Genomic DNA, 17,386 nt, shown 5'->3' on the forward strand with positions numbered 1-17,386 from the left:
TGTTTTATTCTTCTATAAAAACTGTACTCTTTCTGAAATATTTTGGGTAGAGAACCCACAATTCTCTTTACAGTTAATATTAAACCATTCTTCTACTTCAATATTATAATGTCCAGTCTATTGCTGATTGGCTTCCATACACGCAAATGTAAATATAAATTTCCATTTCAGGTCCGTTAACTCCAGCCATTTCCATGTTCATTGACTTGGAGGTTTGAAAGGAACTTAAAAGTCTGCTTATCTAATCTCATACTGAATGTTTGATTCATCTTGTCAAGTGGTTATTATCCCAAGAATTCCACAGTTTTAATCACAGAAACCTTCCTACACAAATCACATCTCAGTGTTTGCAGTTGTTTTCAGTAACCTTTTTTCTACCTCTGTTTCCCTAGCACCTTGAAAGCTACCTGGCACATGCAAAGTGCACCATACACTGTGTGGAATAAGTAAATGAATGACTGACCATCAAAAAAAAAAAAAAAAAGAAAAAGAAAAAGAAAAAAAGAAAAACCACATTCACTGTTCTTTAAGTTTTTTTTGTAATTCTACCAAGACAAAGCCAAATACCCTCAATTCAAAATATGACCATTTTGTGTAAGAGGAAGGCTAACAGAGCTAAGGAAAACATTTGGGTTTTATTGTGGAAAAAAAGAGGTGACATGTTTAGAATTCCAGTAACACCCCAACACTGGGTTGGGTGGGAGTCCGAGAAGACGTGCTGTCTGCCTTGGACACCGAGGTAGGCAAATTGGAGCTGCTTCCTAAGCCTGGATGATTGCCATTTCAGCCTGTTTGAAACATAAACTTGAACTTTATTCTGAATTAGGGAGGGAACCAAGAGCTCAAATTGGTGATCAAGACTGGGTCAAGGTCAACTCGTATCATGAACAGTTGGATTTTTATGCCTGTCTGTGAAGAGAAACCTGTAGTCATGTATTATTGGAGCTTTCAAGGTCTATGTAGTTTTCCTTTGTTCTCTCTTTTGGGTTATCCTAGCAACACTACCCATAAACAAAACCCAGTAGTAAATAGTTCTAACTTTAATACTTTTTAATTATAGCATCAGTAAAATAAAATTCAAATTTATGTCTCACGATTCCTGTTGTTTCCAAATTTATTCATTGAAGTCCTAAGGAAGCATAAAAGATAATTGACAACTAAGTCTGAAATAATTTAGTTACGTCCTAGTCTCTGAGTTCTAATTAAAAGTGCTTCATATGGCACATAAAGCCAAAACTGGGATTCAGATTGGTTATTCAGGGTTGTCTCTTTTCAATAAAGTTATTCATATCACCTGATGATGACAGTGGATTTGCGGTTGCTAAGTTAGGGTTGGTTTTGGTGTCTCCAGGAGTCTGATTAAGTGGGAGTTGCCACTTGCTGTGCTGTGAGTTGCCAAGGAAGCTGAGTCTGAGTCTGTCACAGGTGCTACGATTTGTATTTCAGAAAATTTGCTTCCCCAGCTTTAATTATCCCCGAAGTATTCTGCTTTACATAAAGCACTGAAGGAAAGCGGCAAAAAACAATTTTTTTTTTCAGTTTTAGTACTGTGATGTAAATTGGGATTTTTGTCTCCTACCTACATGTTGTAGAGATGATGGAATTTCAGATGGAGGGGAAACTCATTTCATAATGTAAAACACTGCTTTCTACTGACTCTTCCACTTTCGATTCAGAAAAAAAACAATGTCAAATAGCTATGACTAAATGACACATTCACAATGACAAGAGGCATGGTTTCATGCTTCTTAAAGGGGAACAGACATGAATCAGGTAGAAAGTGTTTGGTTTACTAATGATTAATAATGGGGAATCCTAAGCTTAAAAATATTAAATTTAGGATTGACTTTTTCTTATTAAATATTAATATGTGTTTGACATTCATAAAAATAAGTATGTATCTTTTTTTTTTTTTTTTATTAGGCAGCCTGTCCTTTGCAGAGAGACTAGCGAACTGGGTAGGGCGTGGAGAGAGTCATTAACTTTTTAGCAAAATAATCCCTCTACATATCAGTATATGTTGGTCAGGTTTTTTTGTTTGTTTGTTTTGTTTTGTTTTCCATAAAACAGAATTTTTTTTTTAGCACTTCAGCATGAAAGCCTCCTGGGAAAGTTTCCCGTAAATATTTCACTGCAGAGATAGTTTCTTCAAAATTGCTTGAGTTTGACTTGCTAAATTAGAGGAAGATCTTGGACCCTAGAAATCCATAAGAAGTAATGACGACTATGAAAATAATTTTTAAGGGATTAGTAGTGCCTGATCATTTGATTGAGAAATATGCTACAGTTAAATCTCTTTGGAATATTTTTAAATGAGATTTCTTATTTTTTTTTCATGTCTTTCTCTTCGTGTTAATGCGATTCCAACCAATGGAAATGTTTACCTGAATGGAGCAATAAATGTGTTTACTGGAAATTGCTTAGCATTTGAATTGAAATGATAATTTTATATTCTTCGTAGGATTACTTAACCATTCATAAGTATGGCAATGCTGCCAGAAATGATCTCTGGAACACACTGTCAGAGGTAAGGCACAGAAAGCTTGAATGCCAAAACCTCTTCTTGAATATTTGAATTGAGTTTATAAAACATTCATAACTTTTATTGACACTGACAGTTTGTTTTTACTTTTCGTATTTCCCTTTTCTTCAGATTGCTTTCTTGTTTTGCATTTGATGTATTATAAAGATAATGAGGTTTAAAATTACTCCAACTAAAGATGGTAGTAAAAGACACCTTACCTACTTCAAAAATAATACTGCTTCTGAAATATAATTTTAATATGGTGTCATGTTTGAGAGGAATATTGATGTTAAAGAATTTTTTTCTATAAATGAATAACAAATATTTAAATTTAATATTAGACATACTAAGGATACTTAATGATGCTGCAAGTACTTGCTTTACAATAAAGTATGTTTTCTCTTCCATTAGGTATAAACTTTAATGTTAATAAAGCTTTTATTTCTATGTATATATGCATGAAGCTTAAGTTAAGGAAAGAAGATTGATTTTACTAACACATTATATTAGTTTCACTGAGTTTAAATGTTTTCATACGTATGTAAATCATAAAGGTAAACCTGAAAATGGTTTCATGTTAATTATGTTTGTAAATCATGTTTATCAAACTAACATATACAATTTTGGTTATAAAGGCTTTAAAAAGGAATGGAAAATATGTAAATATACAAGAAGTAATGGATCAGTGGACACTCCAGATGGGTTACCCTGTTATCACCATCCTGGGAAATATAACAGCAGAAAATAGAATAATAATTACCCAACAACATTTTATTTATGACATCAGTGCTAAAACTAAAGCACATGAACTTCAAAATAACAGGTACAGCTCTTTTTCACATAAAAAAAAATTGCTATCATTTTTGATGTTTCACTTTGCATTTTTAACATTTTTAAAAGCATTGGTAACAGAATTATGAAATGCACATGAGATAGGGTTTTCAGTTCTTTATTTACATATGGTATTTTCATTTTGAGTCCTCTTTGACTCCCATTTCCAGATAGTTTGACTATCAAGGTTATTTTGTTTGAGAAGAGAATTTAAATTTAACTTAAATTTAAATTATCATGGTCATTTACAAAAATAATGTGTGATTTTTTTTTTTTACTTTTCCCTGTAAATGTTTATTGAATTAAATTCAAGAAAGTTAATGCTTTGAAGTGAATTAAGACTGGTTTTGAGATTTATGAAATAGATGAGAACAGAAACTAACAATCCAGAAAGATGAGTTAAAACAAACAAAACGCCACAGACTGAATATTCTGAGCCAAAGGAACTCAAGCTAGGTCCGCTTTAAAATGGTCTGGGTATCAGTGCCACTTACCATCAATGTATGTCCTTTTCCTTCACTTGTAGTGTTTAAAAACCACTAAACAGGCAACATACATGGAATTTGATTTGTTGTTACTTTAACTTTCTTTTGAAACTCTTACTTAATTACTGAGAAGTCAGCAATGGTGTTTCTTTTCTATCTCGTGTTTTCCTACTGTTTGGTGCTTTATTAAAAGCTGAGCCAAGGAAAGATAGCAGAACTTAAATCGTTTCATTTTAGTTTTTCAAAAGTAGCCTGGTAAGAGGTAGGGAGGCGGGGACAGGGGGATGGAGGGTAAAGTCAGTAAATAAAATGAGGTGTTGGATTAGGCTGGTCATGCTGTCTCCCTTTACTTTGGAATATTAGGAATCAGGTTTTATCATCTACCAGAATCTAGATGTGAAGGACGCATCCAGCTTTCTTCGTTATCTCTAAGAGGAATGGAAATCATCCCAAGAAGGCTAACTCCAAGCCAGGCTATAGGTAGACGTGACTGAGAAATTCATAAATGTTTTCTAATAACTAAATTTGGAACCCACTTAAGAAAGCATTGTCTTCAATCTCCCGCTCAATGCGTAGAATGGCCTTTAACAAAATGCCCTTTCAATCCAACGGTTTGGACGCGTGGAATACGGTATTATCCCGCCCTGCTGTCAGGGGCTGACTGTCAGCCCTTCCTCACCCAGCCTGGATTCCCCACAGCTGCCAAACGCTGCTTCTGACCACCCACTTTGGTCTCAGGTTAAACCTGCTTAGACACCAACCCTGGCCTTGCCAGAAAGTACATGAAAACTTCCTGACTGTGGCGAAGTTAGAGAGATTCAGGCCATGCCTTTGAGAGTGATCGGCCTGACATCAGCATCACTGATGCAGAAAAACATAAAGGACACGCAGACGACAGAACAGATTCTGAACAAAAATACTCTGTTGGCCTAATCAGATGTATCCGCCATGAGTCTGGCTCTTTAAAGGAAGAATTTCTCCCAGGCTGTGTAGGAATGTGTCACATCTACAGAGCTTTGCTTTTGCTGGACTTCTAAAATCATTGTATGGGTGATTTTGAGCCCTGAGAACTTGGCATAGAAAATCTGAAGAGTGAGTTAATGCATGGCATCCTTCCAATCTCAAAATTCACCTTCTACCTTATTTTGAAGAAACAGCGCTTGCAGTTGAAATTTTAGCATTCAACTGTATATTCTTGATCATTCAATTCACTACGACGTTGTTCTCAAAGCTTCAGTACCACTTCCACTTGCCCTTTGTCTGAGCCTGCTTAGTTCTTTATCATGTGATGCAAACAGTTGATGCCTTAAAACACAGTGGCCATTTATGCCAGAAATCCCATGAATTGTGGGTATTTTCTCTGACAGTATAATCAATGCTTTATCTTTAATTTTGTAAAAGACTTTAGACTATCACTACAACACGCCTAGAACATTTTTAAGGTATGCCATAGTAATATTTTTCACATGTAGTAGCTGCGTTACAGCAGAAAAAGGAAAGGTCTTTATATAATAATTGTATATGCTTACTTGATATGTGAAAGTGAATAAAATATTTGCTAGAATTTTAGTATTTGGAAAGTTGTGGATTTATTTACGTAGCTGTTTTTTCTTTATAAAGTTAATACGTTATAAAGTTTAGTAATGTCTCCTCCTACATTGAAGAAGATTCTCAGGGTCCTGTGCTACAGAGAATTACATTTATCCCCTTTTGTTTTTGGTCCGATGACAGTAACCTATGAGCAATTTTCATGGAATCTACATGAATGCTTCGCTAATACTGGTACCATTTAAAAAAGTTTTTTTCACTCGAGCTAAAATAAGCACCTATTCTTTTCTATTGCGTCATAATCATTAGAGTAAACATTGCTTTATTACAAAAAATGTGACCTCCTGATGAAGACTATTTAAGAAAAAAAAAATCTCGAGGGTCTTTTGAAATGCTTGTTTTGTTTTTTGGGTTTTTTTTTTTTTTTGCTTAAAATAAGATACTACTAAAATTCGAGTTAAACTTAAGGGGCTAGGGCACAATCTGATTTTACGAGTTCCTTTTACTACTCTGTTTTTAAATATAACCTGCTGCGGTCTTAGGTTTTTTTTTTCCGCACACCTCACAGAGCTTTTCACCCACAATGTTTAGGGTCTTCTAGCCTTTTAAGTTGTAATCATAAAGCAACATAATTGCCATGCTCTCTTTGATTTTAAAATGAAAAGATGAAAAGACTACTTATGTATTATTTGGTAAGTTATGAAAAATAACATATAGTATTAATAGTATAGCAATTCAGAAATGAATACAAACTTCAGATCTGCTTGTTAATTTATAATTTTTATTTTGTGTGTGTGTGTGTGTGTATATGAATGTACACACACACATGGACATGTAGAATCGAGTGCAAAGTCATTCTGAGGAAAAATATAGAAGGCTATTTTTAAAAATTTTACAAAATGCCCCAATTTATATCCGAATACCTCAAAGTTAACCTTTTTTTTTTGCATCTGATATTGCTATACCATGAAATGTTTGCCACTTAGGACGTTTCCAGTTTACGAATTCCAATTTAGGAATGAACTGTCAACAACAGGCAGGTATAGGAATCTCTTTTTTCTGGGCTTTAGAGACTTTTGCTAAAACTCAAATATCAAAACATATCAATTTGTATTACAATGTCTAGTTTCATTATTTAGAAGAATACAGCTTAAATAAATGTAAAATTATGTTTGTTTACATTAGGGGCAAATAATATTTTACAAACATTTTATGATCATGCTATAAAAAGACACATTTATCGTGGAAGAGTTTTAAAACATTTTAGTTTTATATATTTCTTACCTTTTAACAGATACTTAATTGTACTAGAAAGTCAAATTCACAAAAACTAACCTCTGTCTTATGTATTGATTGATTTTTTTTTTTTTTTTACTTCAATCCAATCGCATTCGATTTATTTCAACAGCAATTTCTGGAGTGCCTTTCATTTCCAGGCCTTTGCAAGATCTTAGGTACACAAGAATGAGTTCACAGTTTGATTTGAGAAACAGATACAGAGTCAGGCACAGTTGTTGCTCAACTGATTATTTCAATTAATCAAAAAGAGAACGTCTATTTTTTTAGAGCATGGCTGTTGAGTATATATATATTATATATATATATTATATATATAATATATATATATATCTCAGTTCTCTGTCTTCCTCACAGTAAATCCATTATTAAGTATTTGTGAAATATTCTTGGTATCATATTACGAGCTTGGAGGTATTTGTTAAAGAGCTTGCATAAGATGTGTTCACCAATGTCTACCCCACAGACACACCTGTTTGGCTGCTGTAGGTGGCTTATTTCCTGACCGGTTGTGTGCAGTTCATTGCAGCACAGCATAAGCTCTCCACATAGCTGGTACTCAAAGATGTATCTCTGATTAAGTACAGCCGTATACTCTTAAGATTCAGAATCTTAAACATACTATTTTAACTTTCCATGTTGGAGATAGCACTTGGTATAAAACTAAGAATTTCTTCCAATCTTCCTTTTGGGTTTTTTATTATTACTAAATTCTGTTTATTGTGACTGGGAAACATGAAATGATAAAATAATCAAATTCCATATGACAAATTTGGAGATGTCCTCCCCTCTGACCTCACCAAAGGAAAAACAGAATGTTCATTTCTATTTTTAGGTCTACAACCCAGACATGTTCCCTGAAAAATTCTTAATTCTTCCTTCACTCTGACAGTTATGGAGTTCATATGGCATCCCTTTTTACATTTTTTCAAATCAAAAATATTTTTCACATACTGCGTATTGTTGGCTGTTCCTGTTGCTAATGGTGTAAAGATGGGTCAACATAATCTGGCTGCATTTCATGGAAACAAAATGTAGTCACTGGATTTTATTGTAAGATGATCCAGCTTATCTCTGGCAACTCATTTGAGACTAGATTGATATTACTTCATGTACAAGTTTAGGCCTCGAATTTTAAATCCTATAAAAGTCTAATTCTAGAAAATGCTTCTCCTTGATAACCAAGACTCATGACAGATCCCTGCCCATTGGTGGATGGTTTCACACATCAGGTTGGAAATTCCATTTCAGAAAACAAAGCATTAAGTGTGTCTCACCGTGTTCTTTGTGTTGATCTGGATTTGGGGGGATCTGGTTAGTTTTGCTTTTTGTTTCTGCCTTGTTGACTAACTTTAGGTGTGCTGCATTTACCTTTCTATAAATACTGCAGAAGTGTTTCTTAAGAACAGTTAGACAAATAAGTAAGGAGCATGTTGAAATGCAAATACATGAAACCACTGAAATGTGCATTAATCTAATATAGAATCAAATAGAAAGGAGTTATTTTGAGACTTTAATCAATAGATGATGTGGCTCAGATTTATAGATTTTAGCTACTTTTTATTCCTAATGCAAAATGTAAATCTCCTTTTTTTCCCCTCAAGATAAACTGTTTTGTTGGTAGTCCCCCTTTTGTATTGAAATTAAAACTCTTAGAGACCAGGTCTGCTTAGTGGCATTGAACTAGTGAATTCATCTTCTTGACTTATTCACTTACATTTATGACTGGGGAATTTAAAAAATTCTTCTAAAGAGAATAATAAAAATCACCCGGAAGGTGGATGGGAAATGGAATTTGTTAATTCGTTATAACCATTTTTATTCTCAAAGTTTCTCTTTTATTTTGCAGTTACCTGTGGCAGATTCCATTAACTATTGTGGTAGGAAATAGAAGCCATGTGTCTTCAGAAGCAATTATTTGGGTGTCCAACAAATCAGGTAAAATATATATTCTCCTCCGAGGAACTATTTGGGTCCAGGTACTTGTTTAGCAACTTACGCTCTGGTTTCAGCTGTTATAAAAATGTGAATAAAGACAAATTACAAAGAGAATATAGAAGAATCACTTCTATGAAGTTAAACTATCATAGTATAGTTTCTACACAGTCTGATTTCAGTCTGCTGGTACAATTGTTAAATTTATTTGTGTCTTGTATGGTAAAGAGAAAATTTGAACCTAAGAGTTTGTAGCACCAATTTTAACTGCTTTAAACTGTATCATGTAATAATTCCAAGTGTGATTAAATTATAATCATAACTGCCAGTACAACAGTATGCCAGATACTGAAACTCAGGCCACACTTTTAATTCTGTTTTCCGGCCATCTTCTCTTTACCAGACTGGCTGTTTAAAGAATGGGCGAGGCAATATTCTCCATAGAATTAGATAATTATAAGGCCAGAAGGGAGAGGCCTTGGTGGGTCATCAAACCATCCCTTGGGCAGGGTTAACGCTCAAGGAGCAGAGAAAGATGAGATTCTATTCTGTTTCTAAGTATCTTCAAATAAGGTAGTGACCTATTTCGATTCACTGTCAGAAAGCTATTTCTTGAATCCAATCTCAATTCTTCATGCTACAGTGTGGAACAGGTCTCCTTTATTTCTGTTTTCCTTTGAATTGAAGAAAAAAGCTAATTATCATCTTTTATGTATCGTTTCATTTAGATTTAAATAGTCAAGTATGTCCACATTTTGTTTTTCCTACTCTTTTCTAACATTGTGCTAATTGATGTCTTCTTGCTATTTTGTGAGCATCGTTTTAAACAGCCACTGATCTTTTTTTTGAAATAACGTGAGGTATAAATAAATAACAAAAGTATTATTTCTTCCCCTCAGTCTTGCTATTATTAGGGAGATAACAGGTGCTCAAAATACATACACACATAAGAAGAAGTTCTTACGGCAGAATCTAGTCTTACCAGAAATATAAACTCTTGTTTTTTGTAAAAAAGTTGATTTTTTATTTAAATTTTCATTGTATTTTTTTTTGTAATTGTATTGTATTTTTAACATATGATCACATATTATAAAAATACGTGCTTTCATTTATACACATGAAGTATAAAACATACACGTGTAACGTAGCGATACATTGACATGCTTACTGTGTTGCTGTTTCTCCTTTTAAGTTGCTTATTATAATCCATTCCTTTCATTTCTTCGAGTTAGTATTTATATCATAATTCGAAGTTCACACCGACTGTATTATTTGTCTTTATACTTCTCTTTTACCTCCACGTAGTTGTTTTATTTATCTATATAATTTATTATGAAATGAAGAGCAAAAGCAATGAGTTGTTATTGTAATGATCCCATTATTAGAATGAAGCCATCATCCCCCTGTGGGATTGCTAGGAACATAACACAGAACAGTTTATAGGAATGGGAAATTGGAAGAGAGCAAAGATGCTGATCCAATGTCGGGATCAGCCCCAACGTCCACTTTTAGACCGTGCAGGGGTTCAGGGCAAGCCTGATTCTTCTTGGGTGCTTTCCCCACGTCCGTCTCCGCTAGTTCCCTTGTCTCTTCTATGCTGTCATTCATGGCATCCTCCTACTTTACACAGAGCGTCTAGAACAGTATCATGGCTTGTCTTTGTCCCTTTTTTTAAGTGAACTATAACTTGAATATAAGTTGATTCACAGTATTAAATTAGTTTCAGGTGTACAGCATAGCGATTTGGTATTTTTGGCAGATTATACTTCATTACAGGTAATTACTCTCGTGGCTTTTCTTGACCAATAGCCGCAGGTTGTTTGTGAGAAGTTGTTCTTATTTATAGTCTTTTATTATTAACCAGAAATAATAACAGCACGCTATTGCAAACCATTTGTATGCCTAAGACGTCACCTATGGAAATACCTTGGTTGGCGTACACAGCTGCATAGTTTGTGCAGAGCATCACTCTGGGAGCTGCTATTTATATCAACTATGATATTAACTCTACATTCCCTCACCCCAAAGTTGTGCACGGTGCAGCCTACAGAGTGCTATGTGTCACTTTCTATTCAATCATAGTAGAGTCTTCTGGTTGATAAAACATTGTCCCAGTTGAAATTTTAAGGCTTTTGTAGGGAATGCCCATACTGAGTAAATGTTTCTTGAAAACTTTATAAATATGTAACTCTGGAAGAAGTTTCCACGAGGGACCTAAAAGAAAGGCAACTTTTCTAATTTCCCTGTTTAGTCACATTCTAGATACATTTAGTTTTGTCTTGAACTCCTTCATTCTGATGACAAATAAAAAACTGACACCAGGCAAAGATTAGGGGGAAAAAAAAGATTGCAAAATCTGTCTCCTTTTAGATGTTGTTACTTCTTTTTTTCAAAATACAGTCAACTAATATCAATGAAAAAATGTTTCTTCATAGAAGCAGTAAAAAATATTCTAGTCAATTCTTATAAATATATCTAAAACTTTCGACCTTTTAATTATAACAATCAGATCAATGTTCTTGTAATTTTTCATTATCAGCAATATTGATTTGATGTCACATGAAACTAAGGTCAAGCCATTGGTGAACAATATAAAGTATGAATTTGATTTGAATTATTATATTCTCTTGACACTTCAATTTTTTAAACCCTTCAGATGAATATCTAATTAATTCCAAGTGAAGGCACAGATCATTTTAGTCTTAAAATAGTTTTAAAACCACTTTTTAAGTTATTGGAAACAGGTAGAAGGATTTGTCTCTTATTTATTTATTTTAAAATGGAGGTACTGGGGATTGAACCCAGGACCTCCTGCATGCTAAGCATGCCCTCTACCACTGAGCTCTACCCTCTCCCAAGGACTCACCTCTTTTGTTTTCACTATGAAAATGCTGAGTATGCAGACATTTATAAATACAGTAGCCTGTGTGTTGACTGGATGTTAATTCATGTGCAATGGAAGGGAATACATTTACTGCCAAATGTTAGGAAAGAAGAGACTCAAAATAAAAGGGAAATTGATGCTGACAATTAGAAGTAAACATTAAAAATAGCATAATACTTTCCTTAAGCATTGGCTCATATGAAACTCACAAACCTTTAAGGTGAGTATTAAAATTTTCCCCATGTTACAAATGAGGGAATTAAAGCTCGAGAAATAACTTGCTCATAGTGTTTTAGGAGCATGATTTTTCTTTTCTAAGTTTATTTTCTCTAACACGCACACACACACATACATGTAAGATTTTAATACTTTAAAAGTTACTTTGCAGATCTGTCAGTTACTCAACACTTTGCCATTGGACACACACACACACACGGTTCTCTGGGTTCTCTGTAGTTTCCACAGAACATTAAATAATTTGTTATCTAATTTGATTCTCGCAAGAGTCCAGTGAGAAAATCAACAGGTGTCATACCTGAGTCTGTTTCACATTGTTAGACTTGTTACCCTGATTGATTTTTTTGTTGTTTTAAATTTTGACTCTTCTACAACCAGAGTAGTCAACATTGAGTAGAAAGATCTAATCTCCTTTCTCTTTTTATTCCTAAAGAAAGTAGAGAACATAAAAACATAGCATATTATAAAATGCCAACTACCCTGTGCCTTGATAGAGTCTATGTCTTGTGCCATTTTACATTCTAAATACAAATTTTAATTGTTATTACTGACACCCGAAATACAGCTTCCATACTTTTTACTGTGGTACTCATCGTATACTGTACCTCATTAGGCCACTGGAAAAGAGCTCTTTAAAATTCATTGCCTGCCATTAGTTAATTTGGAGAACATTTTGGAGATATAATTAACTAGAATGAAAAAGATATTTAAAAATCTATTACAAAATCTTTCAGAGAATCATTCCTCCAAAGATTTCATTTATACCAAAGGCATAAAAATATTCATGAACAGTAATAACCTTCAGGTTTTAGTTATTAATTTAATAACAGCATACTTAAAAACAATAGATTCCTGCCTTTCTTTTTCTTCTCAGATGACATGGAAGGTGTAGGGATTGCTTTCCTGTATTAATTGGTCTCTATTCTGCCCATAATTTGTTAAATTCAGGGAGTTTAAAAACTAGAGCCGAGGGTGTCACGTGAAGTTAAGTCGTTCTAAGCTATCTAAAATGTCAGCTGAAAGTAATTTTAAAAAATAGATTTAATATCATAGGAGACCATGAGCATTTCAGTGCTGTAACAAGTCAAATCATGTGTTCATATACTAAACTCAATGCTTTAATACTGTAATTTCTTAAAAAAAAAACCCACTTCTTAGATGATCGAACTTATTCTTAACCCAAGTGAATTCAAAAGTAATTTAAATATGTATTGTTATAAAAAATTTTATCATTCTTGAAGACAGAGTTATTAAAAAAGAAATAATATCATCAATATTTCAATCTTAATTTTTTTTTGGTAAAGGCAGACATGATTAATTAAAATCTTTATGAGTTTCAGTTTTTAAAATGTCATATTTTAAAAAATTATTTGTTTTTATTTTTACATGTGCAAAATGGGATATTCTAAAGCTTCACAGAAATTGTATGGATAAACCCATTATATTTTTGAAAAAAATATATAAATACAAAGTATCAGAAATTTGGGAAGCTATTAATATTTCAGAGTTATATCTGTCAGATTACTTTTCCTTATTACCACAGATTTAGCTGGGTAAAAGTCTCAAACTAAGAAAAATAACCCCTTCTTCCACTGAATTATAGGAATGGAAGGGACCCTAAATGCCGTTAGCTGGCCTTTAGGTTATAGGTAAGGACATTGAGAACAAAGAGACTCAATGGCCTAATTTCAGACATCACGTACAGGCCAAGTGGTACAAGGATTCAGCTTTCCCACTCTTGCTCTAATCCTGGTTTCCCATGCCATTTCCTCCCTTTTCAAGTCAATATAAGGATGTATTTTATTATAGTAAATGTGTTATACCATCTTGTGTCAATAGAGTATAACGTGTAAGAAGGACATGGGAGGCAGGAGACCTGAGATGCACCATCTCCAGCTTGGCAGACGGTTCAGTTAACCTTTCTGAGCCTTGTTTCTCTATCTTTTCTAACAGATGAGCTTTATCAGAGTGCTGAAGAAGTGGACGTGCTATTTGAAACTTTAAAGATTAGATTTCGGTGTTCCATATATGTTTATATTTAAGTATTTTTTTCTGCACGTTTTTGAAAATTGATAATATGTACCATGCATTGGATAAGCTGGCCCACCCTGTTCCAGACCAGAGCAATGAATAACCATTAATGATCATCCAGTCATTTTTGTGGCATAACCTTTTCCTGTATGGTTTCCACTTGAGCGAGGGTACTCTGTAAATTCAGTGTTTCAAAAATAGAAATAAAACTTGTTTTGTAGTCTAATGTGTAAATAAAATTTGTTTTGCAGTCTGATGTGTAAATACTTTGATAAGAGAATGAGAATTAGAGACTGGGATCTTACTCAGAAATGACACAGATGGCTTCCCTGATGCATTTTCTGGCTTTGAGTCCTTGTGAACATTTGATAGACCGATGTGTGTGTGTGTAAAATATAAATTTTAAGTAAACTTCATACTTATGCAGCTTCTATGAAGCATGAGTCCTGAGGACATCAGCAACAAAATTCTAAAGGGATTAGAATTGTAAACTGTGGTTGTGGGAAGTCAATAAAGGCTGACATTAGAAGTGACTGAGTTCTCCATCTGTACCGTATTTGAAGAGGTTAACATTGTACGTTGTAAGATTGCTTTTACTGGCTTCCTTTAATTGAATTAGCCAGAGAACATAATCAACTTACCATTTTCCAAAGTGATTCCAATAAGCAGAATTTATTATATTTGCTTTAATTATATGTAGAAATATTAGAGTCTAAAGTGGATGAGGTTTCTTTGCCCAGCATTATTGATGATGCTGGAAAGTCTGTTATTTATCAGTCCTTCCAAGGAAGAAGGTGAGAAATAACAGTGACTTTCAAATAGATGAACCCTATTGTTTTAACCACTTTCTTACTGAGTAAAATAAGTAGATTATGCATCTAAAGCCTCCTCTTATTCTAACCTCCGATAGATACACAATCTCTACATATACCAGAAGCCAAATGAATGCAGAAGTAGGTTTCTTGGTCACATTTATCTTCAGAAAGAAAATTGTGTATAGGTAATAAGCTTTTATCAAGAACAAATATGTTAATTATAAGAAAACAATTGAGTAATAACAAGTGACCTATTTGAAAGGTTCTCTAGCAAATTCTAGATACAGTGACTGATTGAATAGTAGACTTCAGTTAGAAATTTAGCATGGTGTCCTTTTTCAGTTTTTGGTGTTGTGATATCTGGTATTAAGAAAACATACTTCATACCATGTTAACCCTTAACGTTTTAAATCTGTTTTACTCCCCAAAATGCTGTTTTCAGAGCATCACAGAATAACTTCTTTGGACAAAGGAAGCTGGTTGCTGGGGAACATCAATCAAACAGGCTATTTTAGAGTCAACTATGATTTAAGGAATTGGAGATTATTAATTGATCAATTAATCAGGAACCATGAGGTAAGCTGGATTTACTCGTCAAAGATCGGTTTTGACATGGGGACACCTGCCATTTTAATTCTAAGTGATTCCATTTTTGTATTCTGATTGACCTCATAGGTTCTCTCTGTCAGTAACCGAGCAGGTCTGATCGACGATGCCTTCAGCCTCGCCAGGTATGTTTTCCTGTGGATTTCCACAATAAAACTCATGCCCATAAAGCTTCCTCTGTTAAGCTAAATAATTTGTATGTTTTAAAGAAGAACTCTTTTAAAAATAGTTTCTATCTCACGTTCTTTGTGTTTGGATATGAATTGTAATCCGTGTCCCAAACTCTTGATCAATAGTAGCCACGGGGCATTTCTGAGTCAGGGGAAGCTTGATCAATTTTCGCTGCAAGTTCAATGTAACACTCGAGATTAATAATCTCTTTCCAATTTCATTAATGAACTCTACAAAATGACCATTGTGCCATATTTAATTTTTGATGAAAAATACCTTCCAGCATCAGCAATTTTTTTTCCTGACATATACTAGTCCATCTTTTTTTAATGTATTTTTGAATGTGATTCATTACGAAAAGCTTGTGCTGCAAGACAGAAATAAATATTCTGCTGGGTAAAGCTGTTCTGGACAAAATATATATCAATCTTGTAGCAGAAGTTAGAGTAATAGTTGTAGTATTTTTCATGCTATTTCATAGTTAGATTTATAATGTTAAAGTTAGTTACTCCTTTGACTAGTCATTAAATAGTTATTCCTTTAAAATAATGTTGATCATAAACCCAAGCTATTTTACTCAATCTTGAGACTAAATAGTGAAATAAACTCAATCCTTTTAATATTTTGTATTGCCTCACACCCAAGGATAGTTTTAATTTTTTAAAATACATTTTTATTGAAGTATAGTCAATTTACTATGCTGTGTCAATTTCTGGTGTACAGCATAGTGCTTCAGTCCTATAGGAATTTACATATATTCTGTTTCATATTCTTTTTAACCGTAAGTTGCTACAAGATAATGAATATGGTTCCCTGTGCTATACAGTATAAACTTATTTATCTATTTTATATATGGTAATTAGTATCTGCAAATATAGTTTTAATTGTAATGATCTGATGTTACTGGGAAAAATTTAGAAATAGTAGAGGGGGAGGAAGTCCTACTGAGCTACTGCTACATGGGGTAATGATTAAGAAAGCTGTGAAGACTTTGAAGAAAGCAGGAGGTATGCCATGAAGATTATTTTGACATAGAAGTTTAGAGAGTGCAGAAAGCCAGTTAGAGAGTGTACTTAATGTAACACTGCACTGATAGAGAAGCAGGAAAAAGAAGGCTATGTTGAGTTCCACAAGGAAAGTTTAGGGAACTAGAAGAGAACTAGTTTCTCAGTAGCTAGTTAAACATAAGATTCTAGACACTGTTCTGTTTGACATGTAGTAATTTGTTTAATTCTCACCACAACCTTATAAATAGATATGTATTATTATTCCCATCATATTGATGAGGAAATGGAGGCTCAGAGAGGTCAAGTAATTTGCCTAACATCACACAGCTAGTAATTGACAGAGTCAGGGCTTTGTCCAAGTGGTCTGGCTATAGAACCATGCTGCATTTCATTTATATATAAAAAGAGCCAGGAGATCTAGAAAAATCGAGGGGCTTTAAAATGGTAGTTCGTGTGAATACTTACAGATTTGAAATGATGGTGAGAAAGCAAATAAGCAGTTGACATCCTAAAGACAGAAGGCTGATGGAAATTGAAAGGAAGGGATCTCTCTGTATGAAATGATAGAAGTTATTTTTAATGAAATATTTCATTTAATTTCAGTGTAGGAATTTTTTTTTTAAATTAAGTTTCTTCTTGACTAACAGAGAACATAGCTTTCAGTTATAATTTTGGAAGCCTTAAACGTTTGAAGTAAACAATTTCATTATCATTTATACAAATTTGCCAGGAAAATAAGCAAGTCTCTTTCAATATACATTAAACTGTTTTGCTCCTGATCATGAGATAATTTTCCTGTTAGCATGAAAGTAAATAAACACAAAATTAGATTTATTCGGCACTTGGAAATACCCTATACCTACTTGGAGTTAAGGGTTATTCATATTTCAGTGTATTCAGGTAAATGTTTCAAAGTTTTGTTACCAACCTTCTTTCAGTTTCCCAAACACACATCATGCTCTTTTTGGCTTATTTACAGATAAAAAAAATAGAAGAATGGCAAATATTTATCAAAA

General features: G+C 33.6%; 1 protein-coding gene across 1 annotated transcript in view; it reads left to right on the top strand.

The window, feature by feature from the left end:
• TRHDE (thyrotropin releasing hormone degrading enzyme) overlaps positions 1 to 17,386 on the top strand; it is a 330,639-nt gene that overhangs the window by 248,576 nt on the left and 64,677 nt on the right. Inside the window, exons 8-12 of the mRNA XM_010988214.3 lie at positions 2,462 to 2,527; positions 3,160 to 3,347; positions 8,534 to 8,622; positions 15,029 to 15,162; positions 15,262 to 15,317. Coding sequence (XP_010986516.3) covers positions 2,462 to 2,527; positions 3,160 to 3,347; positions 8,534 to 8,622; positions 15,029 to 15,162; positions 15,262 to 15,317 — 533 coding nt within the window. The remainder of the gene's footprint in view (positions 1 to 2,461; positions 2,528 to 3,159; positions 3,348 to 8,533; positions 8,623 to 15,028; positions 15,163 to 15,261; positions 15,318 to 17,386) is intronic.

The sequence above is a fragment of the Camelus dromedarius genome, chromosome 11, assembly GCF_036321535.1.
Source record: "Camelus dromedarius isolate mCamDro1 chromosome 11, mCamDro1.pat, whole genome shotgun sequence".
NCBI lineage: Eukaryota > Metazoa > Chordata > Mammalia > Artiodactyla > Camelidae > Camelus > Camelus dromedarius.